At 46.8% G+C, this 15,815-nt stretch overlaps 1 protein-coding gene across 1 annotated transcript in view; it reads left to right on the top strand.

The window, feature by feature from the left end:
• The first annotated feature begins 15,031 nt into the window (after positions 1 to 15,031).
• LOC144770694 (leucine-rich repeat-containing protein Bf66946-like) overlaps positions 15,032 to 15,815 on the top strand; it is a 130,879-nt gene continuing 130,095 nt past the window's right edge. Inside the window, exon 1 of the mRNA XM_078655418.1 lies at positions 15,032 to 15,108. Coding sequence (XP_078511544.1) covers positions 15,087 to 15,108 — 22 coding nt within the window. The 5' untranslated portion in view covers positions 15,032 to 15,086. The remainder of the gene's footprint in view (positions 15,109 to 15,815) is intronic.

Raw genomic sequence — 15,815 nt, 5'->3', positions numbered from 1 at the left:
AACTTCTCAGCACATTAAACCCACACTGATGTAAGTGTGGAATTTAATGTAAAATGCACAACAGAGGGCATCTTAGAGATGCCCCCTGAAACCCAACCAAGTTCTAGTGTCCCGACTGAGTGGCTGCTTAGACTGCCATCAACAGACATGTTTCTGGACTCCTGGGTCGAGAGCCTGCTGCTCTCGGGGGCCTGAAACAATGCACATTCTGGGACGAGGTGCAAGCCTCCTCCCCCAGAATGGGCAGAGTTCACGAAGGGGAAGCTTCCCCAGACACCTTGGTGCTTTCAGCAACTGTTTCCCACTGGTTCAACCCCCCACTTTGGGCGGGCGATCCGGCAGGAAAAACAAGTGAGGGAGAGAGGTGTGCCCACCACTGCTAACTCTACCCCTCAGGTGGGGGAGGCGAGGTGAAGCACTACTCAGAGTTCCCGCCATCTTGAGGATGGGGGACCCAACCAACCAGGGACAAGCTCCTGCCCCCACTGGAGGGTAGCACAATAGGGGGTGTAGTACAAAAGGGGGTGGTGATGGACGGAGCATCTGAACCAATCAAACACTCACACCCAGTCAAAAGATCTGGGTTTGATCCATCACCGTTCCTTAGCCCACTCTGCCACCCCAGTTCAGACAGGGAAGGGACTCATTGGTCCCTGCCCTCTACCTACCTGTAACGCCCCTAATTCTTGTATTTAGGGGGCACCCTGTACCTTGCATCATCAGTTCGAGAAACCACAAGAAAGAAGATAAAAAGATGGACCAAAGAGGTGTGCAGAGCTAACAAGAGGACGATACCCACTGACTTGGCCCCAGCCCTACAGGCCTAATGCCCCTCGAACCTGCTTCTGCAAAACCCTGGTGTGTCCTGCAGCCAGCAACCTCAAAAACCCCGGAGGACATGCCTGCATTGACTTCCAAAGACTTCCGTGAACACCGAAATTTGTTCAACAGCAACCTCTGGCAGCAGCCGGAAACCGCAAATCCATCCCACTCTGCATCCGCCGAACCGGGCCCGAGCTTGAGTGGAAAAACACCATAAGGAGGTCACCCGGCAATCCTGAACTGAGATCCGGTGACCCCTGACCATCTTCATGCCTCCAGCCAACAGCCTGCAGTCTAAATCCAGAAGTCCCCCCTAACCGCGACCAGGAGCTGGAAAGAAGATCCAACCCCAAAAGGCAACCCTGCACCCGACGCCCCACTGCCTGTGTTCCCAAACCAACGGTGCCTAACCAACCCCTAACTTCCCAACTTACCTCTCAAAGTGGTGGTCGCACCCAGAAGTCCTTCGTCTCCCTGCCTGCAGTGCTTTTGCAAACCGGACGTTCTTAATTGGAAAGCACAGGGCGCCTGATGTCGAAACAGCACTCTGCACCCGGCCGCCTCAGTGCCTCTGAGGGTGCAACTTTTATTCTACTTTGTTTCCCCATTTGCCCTGACCTACACCCTGGGAGCTTTGCTCCCACAACCCAGTGGCCTGCTTGCCAGCAGCCACCAACCGGAGGACCCCTATCCGCCGTTGGATAACATTGGGCCTCAACACTCTGCACCCGGCCGCCCTAATGCCGCTGAGGATATAACAAGAGGGCACCACTGACCCTTGGGGACCCCTGAGTCTAAACCCAGAACCTCAAACCCCACAGTCGATAACTTACACTTGAACCGATAACCTGTTTTTTCTCCATAGGATAACATTGGCAATTTTCTTCCAAAAAGTTTCTAAGTGTGGAGTTTTTTAATTTAAAAATATTCTTTAAAAATCGCATGAATAACCAAAGCGTATTTACATACCTGTTTTCAGGTGCTGAATCTAGGTATCCAGCACTGAGCTAGAAAAGTAACATAAAAACTAACTTACCTGTAATTTACTGAAAAAGCCTATTCATTTCAATGCACTGTATTGCAAACTACTGCATCCCCTGTAAATCAAACAAAGTACAATTCTTATTGCATTTTCAAACTGTTCTACATTCAGCGATGTTTTACTGTAAAGTATTTAATGCTCAACTATACCAGGCTTGCTTGGTTTTCAAAATAAAACAACAGTATATTTTTTATACAAAAACAATTGGCCTAGATTTCAGTTATTGGGTGTGTGAATTCATTTGCTGACTGAGTGTGTACATCAAATGCTTAACACTGTCCTCTGATACTGCCTTGCTGCTTGACCACTCTACCACAAATAGAGTAAGGTTCTATCTAACTTTAACCTCTGCCTACCTCTGGGGTCACCTGGACTCTATACACACTATACCTCATTTTGGTGTAGTATATATAGAGCCAGTTTCCTACATCGACTTGCTGCTCCCCGCGACCTCGACGCAGCACCAAAGCTAGGAAAGGTACAACAGCCCCGAAGGGTCAGTTCTGTCTCCCCACCAAGTTTGGAGACACCACAATAGCATGAAAATGGGGACCGCCTCTTCATTTACTTAGAGCCAGGGAAAAGAGGAGAAAGTATAAACACATCAGAAAAAGATTTCCCTTGTGGCTCACATATTTTGTGCATTATGACCTGGTTCACATCAGTATTACATGTCCTTCAAGATATGCCAATAACACGTTTTTTTGGGATTTATATTTACCAAATTGTATTTCTTTTTTTTGGATATATGTATATCAAAAAGTTTTTTTGGGTACTTTTTTTACATTTCTTTCTTTCAAATTCATTATACTTTTCTTAGACAATTTAGACAAATATAAAAACATAATTCATCCTCTAAGTACTTTTTTGAATTTTTATACAGAAAAATTATAAAAACCACCCTGATACCACCACATAAATCACACTCACCAACTATTAATACACACACTTGCACACAATTCATTTGTCAACCAAACACTCTTTCTGTATATAAGGTTTAACAGAGAAAAAACTCTGTCTGAGTAACGGTCACGGAATGTTATGTGGGATTCCACGCCAGGTCGACGCGCGTTTTGGTGGGTTTGTACCACCTTCCTCAGGACCTCAACAGAATCACTTTCTTCTTATTGGGTGGATACAGGGTATCTGTAATTACAAACACAACTTATTGCACATCCCCCAATCAAGGAGTTACAGAAGGACAATCAATTACATAGTTTCATATTTTACAATCCATGATTTCGTTGGGGTCCATAAGCACATAAGTATTACAAGACGAGCTGGGGATCAATACATTTACATTTATCAGTATGTGGTGTCTCTAAACTGTTACATAAGAGACCCACAACAACACGTAATGCCATTGATACTCTTTCACTCAACATACAAACAGATAATTTTTCTTCTATATGTAAACCACACTTCTAGTGTCATGTTACCTCAGTGTAAAGAAATATCACTGTATACGGGATGTATGGTAACCATCACTACCTAGTCTCCTGCAATTTCATACTCACGCAAAGAATTATTCTTACCCTCCAAGTAATGTGATTATCAATCACGGAGCCTGTCGATATCCAAAGGGATACTCGTGTTAATTTTGGCTCCTGAAATGAAAGTACATTATGTCTCAGAGACATTGATCTCAGTGAACCTAACTTAGTGACAAATGACTAGAGAATAGATCTTACCCCATATAGGAATCTTTGTAACAGTGATCTTTATTCAAACTATTTTCAGAGCGGATTCACTTTTCCAAATCATATGCAACTTTTGTCTTCAGCAGAAGTTTCTAAAAATATATATCAATGTATATATCTAAACAGACTTTTAATTATCTATAGATAAGCTAATAATCTCAAAGTGAACCAACCACACACTAACCTTATATTCTTTATTTTTCTAGTCACTGCGTGTATTTCTATTATCATAGTTTACTTTTTTTGTTGGCCATAATCAGGAGAGATTTTTTTGTATATAAGACCACACTTTTTCAAAATTGCCTGCAAAAAATAAAAGAATACATTCAGAAGTATGTGCAGAGAGGAAACTCTTACTAACAAGTAATTATATATGAATTTAGCTAGCTCCTAGAATCGTGGGGTCATTCACTTAGGGCGTCTCTATCACTTATATTGATTGTAAGTCTTTACTTTAGTCAATCATATACGCTCCAATAAGTTTTCAGACAGTGGATTGTAAATAACTGCAACCAAAAAGCTTGCTATTTTAAAGAAAAGGAGTTTGTGAAGTTACAAAATAGCACTGTCTTTATTGCTCATTCAAATTACAGGTTTATGCTGCAGTCAACGTTTACTCCCCAATAGACTGCCACTGCCTCCCTATTCACAACATAGCCCAACAAAGCGACTTCGAAGAAACAACTTCGGCAAAGTGGCACAATGACAATCCAGCAGGCTTTGATAACGACACCACAACCTAGCAGAGACGTGGCATATCAATTTGTTGAGTACCGGACCCCCAACGGCAAACACCAAGAAGAAAAGTCCACACCGCGCTCCCACGGCACCAGAAGGAAACACCCTTTGAGAGACATTGAGACAGCCGAGACCCACTTCCTGAGTGACCCAGCTGTTTTGAGATTACCTATCCAAATTGCTTGGTCCTGACTGCAAAGACCCCAAGAGACACAATGCCGAGCTGACTTGTTTGCCCTGCATCCGTCCCCCACCTGCCTCCACCGGCCCTGGCTTCAAATAACCAGCTCATGGTCCTCAAGCCTTTGCGACCTCCTCACTTGAAGGAGCCCGATCGGACACACCTGTAAGTCCCCTTGCACAGTATACTTTCAAATGGCCCCCTTCGTCTTTCTGCACCAACTTTCAAGACCCTCAGAACTCTGCCCCCACCCCATCACTTACTGGAACTTTGGACTTATCTAGACATTGACCTAAAACAATAACTTTGTGAAAGAAACTTCCTGATTTTCTATGCCTTTTTCTGCTTTTTCCCTATTGTTTCCAATGGTGCGTAATTGCTTGCGCACACTACCACAAAAAGAGCATCAGCTTATCTGCTTTTACCTCTCTTTACCATTTGGGGATTCACTGGACTCTCTGCACAGTGTACCTCATTTTAGTACACTATATAGAGAGCCAACTTCCTACAAGTTGTTTTCATCCACGGCGGACAAAGCCATAAACTAATGTTGGTGATTGTGATGGTAACGGACCAATGACTGTCTGTCTATGGTGATGACTGTGTATTTTACGTACACGCACGTCATGGTTTGTAAAATAACTCTCTTGCCTCCTGATACTGCTGCTATTAACACCTTATCCATGTTAGCTGCTGTTTGACACCTTTGAGAGCAATCCTGCCAGGCCAAGCAGGTGAGAGTGCACCTGCCTCTCTCCGGAGGAGCTGGAGCAACTGGTTGAAGAGGTCCATCCCCTGCATGACCAGCTCTATGGCTCACCAGAGGAACAGGTAAGTATCTGACATACATATTTTACTCTGTTTAACTCCATCCTTTCCATTCCCACCAGCTGCAATGTACCTCTGAATCCCAGAGTAAATTCAGTTTCTTGTTGTAACATTTTGTAGTCCCTACATAGGACAGTCATGTAATGGATAGTGGAGCACTGTACTTTGTGTACCTAACATCACCATTGTGATGTGTGATAAGCCCTTGCATACATGCATACATATCTATGCATGTATACAAGTAATGGTACATATGATATATTTGCTTATCAGATCATGGTAAATGTACAAAGAAATGTATAGGATTTACAGCATGAGAGGTGTATGTATACTGTAAGAAGCAGTTGACAGTGATGTTAGCTCAGCCCAGATCAGAGCTCGCCAAACTGTTGTCTGGGAGCTGGCTATACCTCACAGACCCCTTCAGAGTGTCACACAACCTTGAGGTCACGTATTGGATGGTCACAAGATGCACCTTTTTGTACTGAAATGGTGGAAATGTGATGTTCATGTGGGATTAGTATGATCGGCCTTCAGAGAGCAAGGCCTGACTCTGAGTTGTGCCCAGACTGGGGAAGAGTTAATGTGGCAATACAACTGATGCAGAGTAATCTCCCTGTAGACCTGCAGATCCTTGGATGTTCCCAAAATGAGTTTTCAGAATCAATAGTAGCCTTGATTGCTTTTACATGGACTGCATTTGGAATAGTGACTGGGATAACCCCCTGACCTGACACTTCATTCCATTGACCCACATTGCCAATGTGTGTCATTTACTTATGACAGGCCCCTTACTCCCATGGGTCTGTTGTCACATTTCCATAAGTTGGGCTTGCACTGCTCTGTACAGGCCTATTACACATGTGACACATTAACAGTGCAGATAGTTGGTTACTTCTGAAGAGATTTGATAAGTGAATCACCAGTTTTGTTATATTTAACTAGTCAAGTAGGAAATACAATGGCATGTTGAATGTCATCCATGTAACAGTGCCATATATGGCTAAAGGTGTTTCCTGTGATGGCGGTACATACCATACAAACTCAATCAGATGTAGTGTGATATCCCAATAAGTAGTCCACATGTTCACACATTCCTAGAGAAGAAGCTCTCAGTAGTACACATGCCAGTCCTTTCTTTGTGATCTAAGTCGTAGGGTGTAGTATATACTATGGTACCAGACTGTATGGACCATATGACTCAGGTCAATGTGCCTGGATGTAAAGGTATCTGTATCATGCATTAGAAATTACAATGGTGTATTGTGTTTCCTTGTAGCTCACATCACAGTACATGTAGAAGGGCTACATGATGTTAGTGGACTGGCTTAGTCATTGAAGGATGTGACCAGGGTTGAGGATAATCAGCAGATGACTACAAAAGTGTGTATTCATGTATTTATAGTGTTTAGCATATGAGAACTACATGTATAGTGTGTTAACTATTGACTAATGCGTATGCTAGATGTATACAAAATGAGTGTCAACCAAACAGATATCCAAAAACTTGCAGTTACAGTAAGTTTCTTCAGCTATTGCATCCCTACAGGTCAACACCCATCAGCATAAATCCATTTGGAGAGCCATCGCCCAGAAGGTAAGGACCCTGTGGGTCTAACGCCAGCACAGTGTCCATTGCAGGAAAAGGTAAGAGGACCTAAGGTGCTGGAACCCGGAAGATCAGGGAAGTCCAGCTGGGGATGTCCTCCCAATGTGGATGGGGCACGCACAGGACGCTGACATCCCCCCGCCCCCCTAATGACCCACATACTGGCAGCGCCTAACCAGTCATGCATGTTATATTGCCACCTATGTGTGTTACAGGCAGGTGTTTCCCCTTCAGTACTGGGGTTGGCCCATGTGTGATGCATAAGAAGAGTTATTGTTTGTGTAGGTCTGGTAGAAGATGCATGCTGGTGTGCTTTGCCTATTGTCTTTATGGCCAGGAACACGTCAAGTCCACTACCAATTTCCAGTCTTGAGCACACTCATGGCTAATTCAATTGATTAATCACCTCATGTTGTTTGAGGTTCTTGGTGACAATTGTACCAAACAGGCTACTTGTTTTCATTGTGTAAGGACTGATGCTCCCTCACTACTGTATCTCATGTGATGGTAGCCCTACTACATATGGCATGGCAAACAGAGTAAGGCAGTGACTGGACAACACTTTCCATTGGTAAGTTGGAGTTGTACAGTAACATGAGTGTGCAAACATCACTCGTGTCATCTGCATTAGTACCTACATGTTGTCTAGTGTGCCTTTCCCAGTTGTTCTTTCATCTGCAATACTGTTTCACAATTCATTCACTGACTGGTGACATACATCAGGAAGTGAGATGTAGAAAAGTAAAGATCATATTTGAGCGTGTACACTCAGTCTTACTAGACAATTTCTGTTTGCTATACCAAATGTGTGCTGTGCCATACCATTGGGACTATAGTGATCCCACTTCTTCATGTCATAGATATTAACTAACACACAAGAACCTTTGAAGGTGTATTGGCTTGTAGAAATTCAATCTGAGAATGGTGTCACCAGTACCAAGCAGGATTGGGAACATTCATAGGACTATAAGAACTCTTATGCTGTGTGCATTTGGAGCATCCATCTCCCAAACCTCTGCCCCTCAATGTCTCCAGGATAATTTTTTTATTCTACATATGATATGTAGCTAAACTACTTTAGTACACCGTTCATTAGACTTTTGTGGAAGTGGACATATAATGAAGTGTCAAGTCAAAAGTGTCAACAGTGTGCACTCATTATTTGCATGTGACAGGATTTCTGCTACAGCGCATATGGCTGCTAGATTGCAATATAACTTGCCCTTCATGACATCATGATGTTGTTTTACGGTAAAGGAACATTTGGTGAATGGTATCCACAAGAATGGTTCTTTAGTGTAAAGGGGATACTTGTGCTCTGCAGGATGACTGGCTAATAGACCGACAAACAATCAAGTAAGATGGTGCTAACAGGCAAGGGGTGACCCTAACAACCCCTAAACTAATGTTTGGAACTCCAAACCTATCCAACACAAACCAAGGACCTGTCCACACATAAAATTACAACATAAAATATGTAAATCTAGAGAACAGTTAGACAAAAAATCGCCACGTCTTTTCTTGTTGTTTTAATACTAATTTGCATAGACACCAGCCGACACGTGTTTCATCAGAGTACAGTCAACTCTGACTCTTCAGGGCCAAGTCACAATAGATGGTATGGATAATCCCAAAACCGGTGATTATTCCAACTCAGTTGGGGTCTGAGTTGATTGAAGGCACAATCGTTATTGCAGTGAAATTCAAAGAGCTCCACTATAAAAAGTATAATACATTCAAGTATAATGTCGAGATTCAAAATCGTGGGGTGAGTAACCCTATAAGGAATCTATTGTCGCGTGCGTCCACTGAACAATAAACAGTGGGCATGAGAAACGCAGATGAAGGGGTCTGGGAAGGACGGGTACTTCTTGCTGTGCGTATTAGCGTTCTGAAACGTGGTAATCAAAACTTTGTGTCGCGTGATTGGTTCAAAACCTGTATTAAAAGAAAATGAAAGTTTAAGAGACCCCGCGTCTGGCTGTCCGGATGCCGAACATTTGGTGAATGCTGGGCCTTGTGTAAACAGTGTGGAAATGTATATGTAGTAGCCATCCTCTTTGGTGACATCAATTTACTATGGTATACAACAAATGCCAAAGTAAACAGGGTGATCAACTATCCTAGTATGAACATTGGGATAATTATAGTAATAGATGGCTTTGGAGCTGTCTTGAGTAATCACATCACTGTGATCAACTGTTTCCAAGTAATGTAGCATGCATACACGTTCTCATGCTAATGTTGAAGCCTATGTAGTGAACCATGCTGCTGGTATGATCTGTGCACTTAAGAGATGTTTTATGTTGCTATCTGATGTTTAGGTGTGGTAACGCAGTTGCAAAAACCAATATTATCTGTCATTTCAGATTCATCCAGGGCAATCAAAGGAGAAGTGGCCAACATCGTTGGGGACACACCTGGTCACAGTGGTTTCAGTCGTGAGAGTACAGACAGAGAGGCACCCAGTGACTGAGAGGGTGTGGGGAGTGCCACGGAGGGCGGAAGCTCTACTTCTTCATCATCAGAGTCATCCTTCAGTGGACAATCCTGAGTCGTGGTGGACCCCACAGGATTTGTTCTACCTTCATCCTTGTCGACCACCCCCAGTTCAATCGCCACCCTCCCTGTTGTTCCCCAACCAGTTGGATGGTTGGGGAACAACCCTTAAGAGGTGATCCGTCTCTTATGCTCAAGGCTCCTCAGCCCTTGTCCCCGCCCGTGCAGATTGAGGAGGCTATTGACCTCCTGAGGAACATCTCTGTGAGTCAGACTGAATGCCATCCAGGGGCAAGGCAGCCGCCTGCAGCAGTTAGTGGCCTACCTGGAAGGCATTTAAAGTCCAATGTCTGGTCTACAGAGATCTTTTCAGGCTCTGGCCTCCGCCCTGAGCACAACATCCCACCTCCGCCACCACCCGTTGCCCATACCAATACCCAATTCCAAAACCTACCAAAGCCCTACAAACATTTGCACATGTCAACACAAAAAGACCCAAGCAGCACATCCTCACATAAACAAAAACCTCACAATGAAAACAAGCATGCACACAGACACCGCACCCACCACCACTATCGCAGGCATCCCAACTCCCATTACATCCACATCACCACTGACAAAACCCAATACTCGCACATCACATCTTCACACAGCACAGGAGACAACACACATGCATGCACACACAACACCCCCACCACCACATCCCCACCCATCATGGACACTTTCACACCTACATGCACCCCAACAATCCCCATCACATCCATGCAGACCACACAAGACATCCACACCCAAAGTCACCGCCACATCTGCAGTAGTCACAATACACACATACTCAACACTCCCACTGCACCAACAGCCACAGACATACTACTCACACTGTACACACCTACGAAACTCAGACAGAAACAATCATGCACCGAACATACACCAGAGAAACAAGACTCACCCATATTTGCAGCACAATAAACCTGACACACATGCACCTACAACCAGAAATGTCCCAATCATGTCAGACACTGACACTCCCTCTACCTCCAAGATCCCACTCTTCCTAAAACCACTCCCAAGTTCCCCACTGATAATATGACCTTTCACCTGACCCCCTACCCTCCCAAACAACCTACCACCCTTGCCACAAAGGTTTCAACCCCTGCCACAACCAATACCACCCCTTCCACCTCAAAATCCACCCCTAGTCCACACCCATCCACCCCATCCACTTACCAGGGTCCCCCTTCAAAACGCCAGTCCACGCCTTCTAACTCCCAACACCCCCCTCCTAAACGTCAGTCCACCCCTTCCTTTTCTCAACCCAAAGACACCTCTCAGAAAACTAAATGTCACAATCCCAAGTAACATCTTCGAAGTGCCTGCCAAGCCCAATGGATGCCCCTTTGTGAGGGGGTCCCCCAGCAGTGTCATGAAGGCCACGTTTAGTGGCACAGCAGAGTGCTGGACCACATAATGGGGCAGATTTACAAGAAAATGTTGTAGCGCTGAGCTGGTCAAAATTTGGCAGCGCTGTACTCTGATATTTTTTAAAACGTAGAGATGCACAGTATTCACCCTTGTGTTGCCCCTAGCACTGGCACACAAAACTGCCTCGTGCCAGCACAGGCACCCTGCCACAATTTTGCCAGGGTGCCTGAACTGCAGGGATGATTGCTTATGTGCAGGAAGGGACACCTTCCTGCACATACACAATCACTAATCGTGATTTGCACCTTCTATGTGTGTTGCAATATGCAGCACGTATGGAAAGAGCAAAAAATAAGAATAAATTAATCATTTGTCCTCATTGGGCCATTCTAACGCCTGGTATTCCATAGCGTTCGTTTTTGGCGCTGCCTCAGGCCTTTTAAATTTGGAGCAGCTTCAAGAAGCAATGGGTGTTGCAGTGGAATGTCCTCATCAACACCCTTTGCATGCCCCTTTGCTGTAGAGGACTGTGGCTCAAAGGGAAATATTTAAAAGGTGGCGTTAAACCATGCAAAGTGGCTTAGCGCCACCTTGTAAGCATTGTGTTTGACGGCGGGGCGCATGGGAGCCTTGGTGCTTCCTGCTTCCTGCTTCTAACAAGAAGCTAGGAAGAGGATGGGACAGGACACAGGAGAGGTGGCAACGACCGGCCAGCTGGCACAATTTTTTAATTTATTTTTTATTTTTTAAAGCAGTTTATTGATAATACAAAATGTACACTACCATTTGCCTACAACCCGGAGGCCGGCGGTTATCTCACAAGGATCATTTGACACAACTTTTTGCCAACAACCTCTAGGGCAGGCAGCGTGACATACCCTGTATTAGGATGCAAAAATAGGTCAGTGTGTATTAACGAACTGTCATGATGATCTTTATTAATAACAACCCCCCCCCCCCACAGTACCACCCCTTCCACCTCAAAATCCACCCCTAGTCCACAGCTGGCACAATTGAAGTCTTTCATTACTGATAAAGGTCCACAGCCCTCATAAGACACTGAAAGTGGCCGTGCAGACATCCTATAGCACTGACAGGGCACTGTAGGAGAAAGCTGGCATTGCAGGAGTCCTGTATGACTGAAATCGCACTGCAGGAGGTAGTCAACACTACTGGAGTCCTGTCGCCCTGACAGGGCACTGCAGCGGGAAGCTAACAAAGCTGCAGACATATTATTAAGAGGGGACTGTTGAAGCAAGTGGCACTGGTGGGTGGAGCTCACACTGCTCTAGTGCTGGAGTAGAGTATTATTGAGAAGGCAGAGAAGGAGGAAGATGGCACTGCTGGAGTCCTATATCACATGACAGGGCAGTTCAGGAAGAAGCTGGCACTGGAGATGTATAGCACTGCTCTATGTCAAAAGAAAAGGGCAGGAATGTGCCATATCAACAAGATATGATGCATTCCTCTCCTTTATGCCAGGGCACAAACTGCAGCCGAGTGACAACGCAGGCACCCTTGTAGGATGGTGCTAGGGTATCAGCATTGTTGGCGTGATTGTTTTTGTGCAGGATGGGACACCTTCCTGAACAAAAAGTATCAAATGAGGCATTTTCCTTGTTCTGTATGTGCTTAAGAAAGCAGCACACATGGAAAGAGAAGAAAGCGAGGAGAAATGTAGACATTTCTCCTTGTTACACCTGCTTTGAGAAGGCGTTAGTTTTGGCGCTGACCCAATTTTACGCTATGTTGCAAATCTTGGGCAGTGTCAAAAACCATGGGAGTAACGTGGGAACACCCACAGCAGCACCAATGGAATGCCCCTTCCACACAGAGAAATGCATTGCCTTACTCCAAGTCAACAAAGGCATGAAAATCCACACAGGGTGGCTTTGCGGGCCTTCTAAATATCGGCCGGCACAGTGCACCCCCTGGAGTGTCACAAAAGTGTTGCTCCGGTGGGGTAAAAGTGCCACAGTTACTGATATTGTGTGCTGGCAGAGCACTGCAGGAGGATGCTGGCACTGCTGGTGTCTTATATTGTCTGGTTACTGTTAAAGCAAGTGACTCTGAAGGCTGTAGCTCAGAGTGTTCGAGTCCTGCAGTACACTGGAGAGATAGCGCAGGCAGAAGTTGGCATTTCTGGATTCCTGTATTATTGAGAGGGTAGTGCAGTGGGAGGCCCATACTCCTGGCACCCTGTGGCAATGACAGGGCACTGTAGGAAAAATCTGGCACTGATGGCATCCTACACAATAAATGGGACACCACTAGAGAACCTGACACTGCATTGGTCATGTTACACTGATCGGGCACTGCTGGGGGAGCTCACCCTCCCGGGGCCCTGTGGCGCGCACAGGACACCACTGGAGGAAGCTCAAACTCCTGGGGGGCTGAGGCACTGACAGGGCACCACTGGATGAAGCTAGCACTGCTGGGGTATTGTGGCACTGAGAGGGCAACACTGGAGGAAGCTCAGACTCATGGGACCCTGTGGTGCGGCTAGGACACCCGATGGTGAAGCTCACCCTCCTGTGGTCCTGTGGCACTGACAGGGAAGTGCAGGGACAAGCTGGCACTGGAGACCTGTAGCACTGACAGGACAAAGCAGCAGGAAGCTGACACTGCTGTAGAACTGTAGCACTGACAGGACACTGAAGGAGGAAGCTCACACTCCTGGGGCCCTTGAGCACTGAAAGGACACCTCTGGATGAAGTTGACACTGCTGGGGTCCTGTGGTGCTGACAGGACAACTCTAGATGCAGCTGACCCTGCTGGGGTTATGTGGCGCTGACAGGACACCTCTAGATGCAGCTGACCCTGCTGGGGTCCTGTGGTGCTGACAGGACACCTCTAGATGCAGCTGACCCTGCTGGGGTCCTGTGGCAATGACAGGACACCTATGGAGGAAGCGGACACTGTTAGGGTCCTGTGGTGCTGACAGGACACCTCTGGATGAAGCTGACACTGCTAGGGTCATGTGGCACTGACAGGACACCTCTAGATGCAGCTGACCCTGCTGGGGTCCTGTGGCACTGACAGGACACCTATGGAGGAAGATGACATTGCTGGGGTCCTGTGGCACTGACAGGACACCTCTGGATGAAGCTGACACTGCTGGGGTCCTGTGGTGCTGACAGGACATCTCTGGATGAAGCTGACACTGCTAGGGTCCTGTGGCACTGACAGGACACCTCTGGATAAAGCTGACACTGCTAGGGTCCTGTGGCACTGACAGGACACCTCTGGAGGAAGATGACATTGCTGGGGTCCTGTGACACTGACAGGACACCTCTGGATGAAGCTGACACTGCTGGGGTCCTGTGGTACTGACAGGACACCTCTTTGGGAAGCTGACACTGCTGGGGTCCTGTGGTACTAACAGGACATCTCTGTGGGAAGCTGACACTGCTGGGGTCCTGTGGTGCTGACAGGACACCTCTGGATGAAGCTGACACTGCTAGGGTCCTGTGGCACTGACAGGACACCTCTGGATGAAGCTGACACTGCTGGGGTCCTGTGGCACTGACAGGACACATCTGGATGAAACTTCCAATGCTTGGGTCCTGTGACACTGACAGGACACCTCTGTGGGAAGCTGACACTGCTGGGGTCCTGTGGTACTGACAGGACACCTCTGTGGGAAGCTGACACTGCTGGGGTCCTGTGGTGCTGACAGGACACCTCTGGATGAAGCTGACACTGCTGGGTTCCTGTGGTGCTGACAGGACACCTCTGGATGAAGCTGACACTACTAGGGTCCTGTGGCACTGACAGGACACATCTGTGGGAAGCTGACACTGCTGGGGTTCTGTGGTACTAACAAGACATCTCTGTGGGAAGCTGACACTGCTGGGTTCCTGTGGTGCTGACAGGACACCCCTGGATGAAGCTGACACTGCTGGGGTCCTGTAACACTGACAGGACTCCTCTGGGGGTACCCCACACTACTGGGTCCTGTGGCTGGTGCAGTCTCATCAACAACTTCTGCACAAACACTACACGTTTCTTCTTGTCAGCGGACACTGTCCGGGCAGGGATCAGTGGAAATTACTCATTCCCTCTTGGATCAGAGACGGAAAGTTCTCTTGGCAGGGCTTGGCGGAGCCAGTAAAGCTAGGTGTGGTTGTATCAGCTGGTACTTGATTGGTTAAAAGTATTTCCTGCGTATATAGCACAGCTGCCGCAGCAGAACTGAACTATTCCTGCACAGAGAAGCAACTGCTGGCAGTGGCAGTGCACTCTGCGATGGCGCCAACCGGGATTCAAGGTAAACAGCATGTGTTTCTCAGCCTTCCCTTCATGCATCCTAGCTCGCTGTCTCTCCTCCTCACCCAGGTATGCATCTCTAATCAGCAAACCCCTTCATCCATCAAAGTATCTCTGCTCTCTTCTCCAGTCAGTCATGTGTTTCCACTCTCCCCTCGTCTATCACAGGCTCTCTGAGTCTCCTCTACGGCCAGGCATGTGTTTCCAGCTTCATTCACCACAAGCTCGCTGTCTCTCCTCCTCAGCCGTGCATGTGTCTCCCTGGTCTCCCCCTCATCCATCTCTGAGACTGCTCTCTTCCCCAGCCAGTCATGTGTTTCCACTCTGCCGTCTGCCCTCGTCTATAACAGGCTCTCTGAGTCTCCTCTACGGCCAGGCGTGTGTTTTTCAACTTCCTTCACCACAAGCCCGCTGTCTCTCCTCCTCAGCCTATCCTGGCATCCCTTCTGGATACCCTGGTTTGCTTCCATCCATCACAGGCTCTTTGTTCCCCCCCTCATTGTGACACCAACGTTCCTCCATTACAGGCTCTCTGTACTCCTTCATTGTGACCCAAACTTCCATTCATCACAGGCTCGCTGTGCCCCCCCTCATTGTGAACCCCACAATACCCATTCATCAGAGTCTCTGCCACCCCCCAACCCCACACCACATTGGGACCCATCCCTCGCAGGTTCTCTGTGCCCCCCCCCCATTGTGAAACCCATA

This window comes from Lissotriton helveticus, chromosome 7 (genome assembly GCF_964261635.1).
Source record: "Lissotriton helveticus chromosome 7, aLisHel1.1, whole genome shotgun sequence".
In the NCBI taxonomy this organism is placed as follows: domain Eukaryota; kingdom Metazoa; phylum Chordata; class Amphibia; order Caudata; family Salamandridae; genus Lissotriton; species Lissotriton helveticus.
This window is presented reverse-complemented; position numbering and strand designations above follow the sequence as displayed.